Here is a 4,958-nt window from a genome sequence, read left to right as displayed (position 1 = left end):
AAGTGGATCAATTCATTTAACTTATCAATTCGTATGAATAGAGTCAAGTTAAGATGATATTTTCTCTTTTTTTTTTTTCAGCGCCCAAACGGGCCAGGATAAAGCCCACTACCCATAAACCCAATCTCCCCAGTATTTGGATCCTGAGGCACCACCCTTCACCGGATCACTACCTAGATCTAGCATCTAGATAGGCAGAGGTAGCATAGTGGATTAGTAGTATCTGCCACCACCACATCTGGGCGGAGCAGCTGGTCGGATACCAACACTCCTCAGCAGAATCGTTAAGATAAAAACCAGTCATTTTCTGATTCGAACTTGTCGGCCCGCTCGTTTGATTAGCTCTATCAAAATCGTTTTTTGAACAACCAATGATTTGCCTTAAGCCCTTATAGGAGAAAACAGAAATGAACAATCACCGATAAACAAAAATTGTCATTTTCCATTTTCCATCTTGACACAATCAACTCAAGCCATACATTGGTTGAGAGAAGAGGGTGCCATCATAAAATTATAGATTATAGATATTAGATACGTGACGAAATATGCGTAAGCAAGAAAGAGACTTGGTCCAACTTCACATGCTTTGCGCCAAAATTCTTTACACAACTCGCTCTGTGTTTGTCTCGTCCTTGTATGCAAAAACTTGAATACAATTGGAGATTGATAAAAGATCAAAGTATGGAAGAATGCAAGTGCCTCCACAATGATAAAACTAAAATGATGATGTTCTTTCATAAATAACAAAATCTCACAATACAATGAACAAAGTTGCATAACCAAACTGATAGGAGCAACTAGTCGATCAATAAGAAGGAAAGGAGACAAATTTCAAATGAATTCCCTTCCCATGCATAATAATGTGCTACAATACACATTGAATTCAAACTATTATGAAGCTTTTAAAGAATAATAATAATAGCATTACTTACATTCCACTCTCTGTAGCATGAATGAAGTGCAGAGCAGAATCAAGATAGAGAACAATATATTAAACCATACATTCCAGGTATCAATTTTGATAGTAAATTAGTCGAATCTGCTGCAACCACACCGGATTGACGCCTCTCTAACCAATTCGCAACCAATTATTCCCAATTTCTTCAAAGCCAAGCAACACAACAAGAACCTTGCCAGTTGCCACTCATCCATGAGTGTTAACAGCTTCCCAAACAAGATTCTTTGGAACAGGATTAGAAACGTCGCGAGCCTGCAGCGCAGCGTCCCTCAGCGTCCGAATCGTGAGAGCATTTGCCTTCCAGAAGGACACGCAATTGTAAGGAAGATTATGCTTCTTGCAAAGATCCTTAACAAAGGGAGAAATCTTCCGAAGATGGCACCGAGGCAGCCTCGGAAACAAGTGATGCTCAACCTGAAACTGCAAACCTCCATGGAACCAATCCATCCAAGAAGAACAACTCACATCAAGAGTACCATTACACTGCTTCTCACACCAATCCGTTGCGGTTGGAGGACCAACATAAACTTTGGCAGAGAAATGGTTCAAACAGAATTGAACATGCTGAATTCCAGTAACAGAAAAGCTTGCTAACACAAACAAAATCCTTTCCCCCCAATTAGGCAAACAAGAAACCAAGCAAGGGTACCAAATCCAGAAAGCAATTAGCCCTAAAATCTCAGTTCCTCTATCAGGAACCTTCCGATTCGAAGACAACAACATGAAAGATTGCGCAAACAAATTGAGCCTAGCGAAGCACATAACAGGGTAAAATGTCCAATGCTGATAACTAACCAATAACCTAGAAAACGAATCGAATTTCATGATCCTCTCGTAGAAGCAAGAAAAGAGTGAATTGAAGAACCTCGAAGAGACGACGAAGAACGGAAGGTGTTGAAGATCGGGATCGAAATCGAGGCTGTTAACAGCAATGTGATGCGCATTGTGGTTCCATTTCCACCAACCAATGCTAATTCCGGCCAGAACATTACCGGAAAGAATTTGAAGAACCCGGTTGAGTTTCTTGGAACTAACAATCTTGTAATGACCGGAGTCATGACCAATCCAACCGCTCTGAATCCATAAAAATCCCATCAAAGCGCCGGAGCCAACGCGAACCAGGCCGGTCTGGGCGAAGAGAACCGCGTAAACGCATAAACAGAACATAATGAAAATGAAGACGAGAGAAGTGAGAACGCCGCGGTTATGGTCGAAGAGGCCCATTCTTGTGAAGGTGGAGAGGAGGTTTCGGTAGTCTCTGGAAGCTTCGGAGACGTTGTGGTTGGCGAGGTAGGAGCCGGTGAAGAAAGGTTGGAGGCGGTTGAAGGCGTGGTTGGGGTGGAAAGCGAGGAATGCATCGGTTACGTCTTGACCGGCGAGGTTGAGCAATGGGGAGGCGCCACCTGGATGGTATTGGAGCCAGTTGGTGACGTTGTAGACTTTGCCGTGAATGGAGATCCATAGATCTTGGGGTTTGTTGTGCTTGCTGAGTTCTTCTCGTGAAATGTAGTTTGTTGATTGTGGTTCCGCCATTGATGAATGTAACNATAGAAATTAAACTATATGTATATTTTATTTTTTTTTAGGCATAAATATTAATGAGATTTAAATCTACAATTGGATAAATTATATTATACAATTTCATGGGGACTAAATTAATTATCAGTTTTGCTGGACAGTTAATTTTTTAACTAATAATGATCAAATAAACAAAAGTTTAGAAATGAAAAGAAAAAATATTGATTGATTATTGCTCAAAAAAATTAATTTAATTATCAATAGATATAATATTCAATTTAGTCTCTCAACTTATATGAAGATTTTAATTTAGTCTCTAAAATTTTAATTGCATTTATAAATTTTGCGAACATGACTTATGTTAGTTCTTGAAATAATTTTCAACATATAAACATTAACAAATGAAACGCTGTTGTGGACAACCAGATGCCATACTATATTATGTAAACTAATATCGTTTCGATTTTGGCACTCAAATAATCTAAAACCGTCGTAAGTGGTATTTATTAAAATTTTACTTAACAAAACAAGTGATACGACGTCATTTTTGAGTTATTTAAATGTCAAAACCAAAATTGCATCATTTTATTAGTTCCAGCGTGACATGTGACTATCTATATCAATGCTTCATTAATATTTTTATACTGAAAATCATCTCAAAGATTAATATGAAACACGTTTATAAAATTTAAAGACTAAATAGAGATAATTAAAACTCTAAGAGTAAATTATCATTTTTGTCCCCAATGTTTAGGGTAAGTCCCAAAGTTGTCCCTAACGTTTAAATTGTCCTATTTAAGTCTCTAACATTTCAAAATTGACTCAATGTTGTCCTGCTATTAGGGATCTGTTAACAGAATTGACGGCGGGACAAAATTGAGACGATTTTAAAACGTTAGGAACAAAAACGATACATAGAAATAAATTTTAATTTTATCCTTCATTAATATCAATCTTTTACGATACATAGTTATTTAATTATTTTTAATCACATCTAAGTAAATTATACTTAATCACATTACTTTGATTCTAAATAAATTTATTTTTTATAATTTTACTTTTAAAGATTTTTTATAATTTATTTTTTTAAGAATAAAATTATAAAAAAAATTATTTAGAACAAAAGCAATGTGATTAAGTATAATTTACTTAGAAGTGATTAAAAAATAATTGAATAACTATGTATCGTAAAAAAATTGATATTATTGAAGGATAAAATTAAAATTTATTTCTATGTATCGTTTTTATCCCCAACGTTTTCGTCATATTTTAAGTCCCTAACGTTTCAAAATCATCTCAATTTTGTCCCGTCGTCAATTCTGTTAACAGACGGCAAGACAACATTGAGTCAATTTTAAAAAGTTAGGGACTTAAATAGGACGATTTAAACGTTATAGACAACTTTGAGACTTACCCTAAACGTTAGAGACAAAAATAATATTTTACTCAAACTTTAAAAATTAAATTAAAACTCATATACAAGTTTAGAGACCAAATTAAATATTAACTCTTACTTATAACTATAATTATAATGGCTTAAATTTAATATATATTACTAGAATAATTTATCCACCGTGCAAGTACTATATCATATTTTTATGAGTATTAAAGAAAGTATAATTAGAGTCAAACAATTTCTACCATCCTATATAAAATTAAAGAAGCGTTTTGTTTTGAGGTACTAGAACGAAGATTGGAGATTGAAACTCAGTATTATATTTAGTGGTTTAGAGACTGATACTAAAATTTCAATATTTGTTTCCAAAATTTTAATATTTCAATACTTCAAAAAATAGAGACACATAGAATTAAATTTTTTAGAGATAGAGACTGAAATTTTAATAACATTTTATACTTAAAATACCCTTATTTCAATTAATTAATATATATTATTTTTATGTACTATTATAGAATTAAATATTTTTAATACGATATGATAACCACGTATAGAATAAAATACCAATAGTATGTCAAGAGTAATACTAAAACTATAAGTTACATTATTTTTCCATAAAACATGCTTCCTTCCAAAAGAATATATTATTAAGAATTTGATTAATTTGTACTATCAATGTAATACTAAATTATTTAGCAGTAAAATTTTTAATAATTTTTATATGTATGAACATCATTACTTTCAATATTAAAAACTCAATTCTTTTCTAGAATAAAGTGTAGTGATTAATTATTGAGAGTTGAGACAATGATCACATGTGCCCACAGGATTGCTTTGAAAACGAGATGTTTGGCAGAATGAGTCTACTTGATGTGAGTAAAAGATTCCCATTTTTAAATGAGGGGAGAAATATTTATTTTTATAATAATAGTAATTGACATCGTACAGAATTTATTTTTTTAAATGGAAGTTATATTAGTGTATTACATAAATGTAGATTAAAATAGTATAATACTAATAAATAGTATAATACTAATATACGGACAGCGACATTTCCATGGAAGCATAAGACACATTTCGATAGGA

The 4,958-nt window shown here is 33.1% G+C and overlaps 1 protein-coding gene across 1 annotated transcript; it reads right to left on the bottom strand.

Moving 5' to 3' along the window:
* LOC107605498 (acyl-lipid (9-3)-desaturase) lies at positions 708 to 2,498 on the bottom strand. The gene has a single exon (XM_016307391.1). It carries the CDS (start codon positions 2,489 to 2,491, stop codon positions 1,145 to 1,147), a length of 1,347 nt encoding a protein of 448 aa, XP_016162877.1. The 5' UTR covers positions 2,492 to 2,498; the 3' UTR covers positions 708 to 1,144.

The sequence above is a fragment of the Arachis ipaensis genome, chromosome B06 (genome assembly GCF_000816755.2).
Source record: "Arachis ipaensis cultivar K30076 chromosome B06, Araip1.1, whole genome shotgun sequence".
Taxonomy (NCBI): Eukaryota; Viridiplantae; Streptophyta; class Magnoliopsida; order Fabales; family Fabaceae; genus Arachis; species Arachis ipaensis.
Note: the sequence above shows the minus strand (reverse complement) of the source record. Positions and strands in the feature narration are given on the sequence as shown.

Coding starts and splice junctions, on each gene's coding strand:
- LOC107605498 (XM_016307391.1), bottom strand. CDS start 2,491: ATGGCGGAACCACAATCAACAAACTACATTTCACGAGAAGAACTCAGC.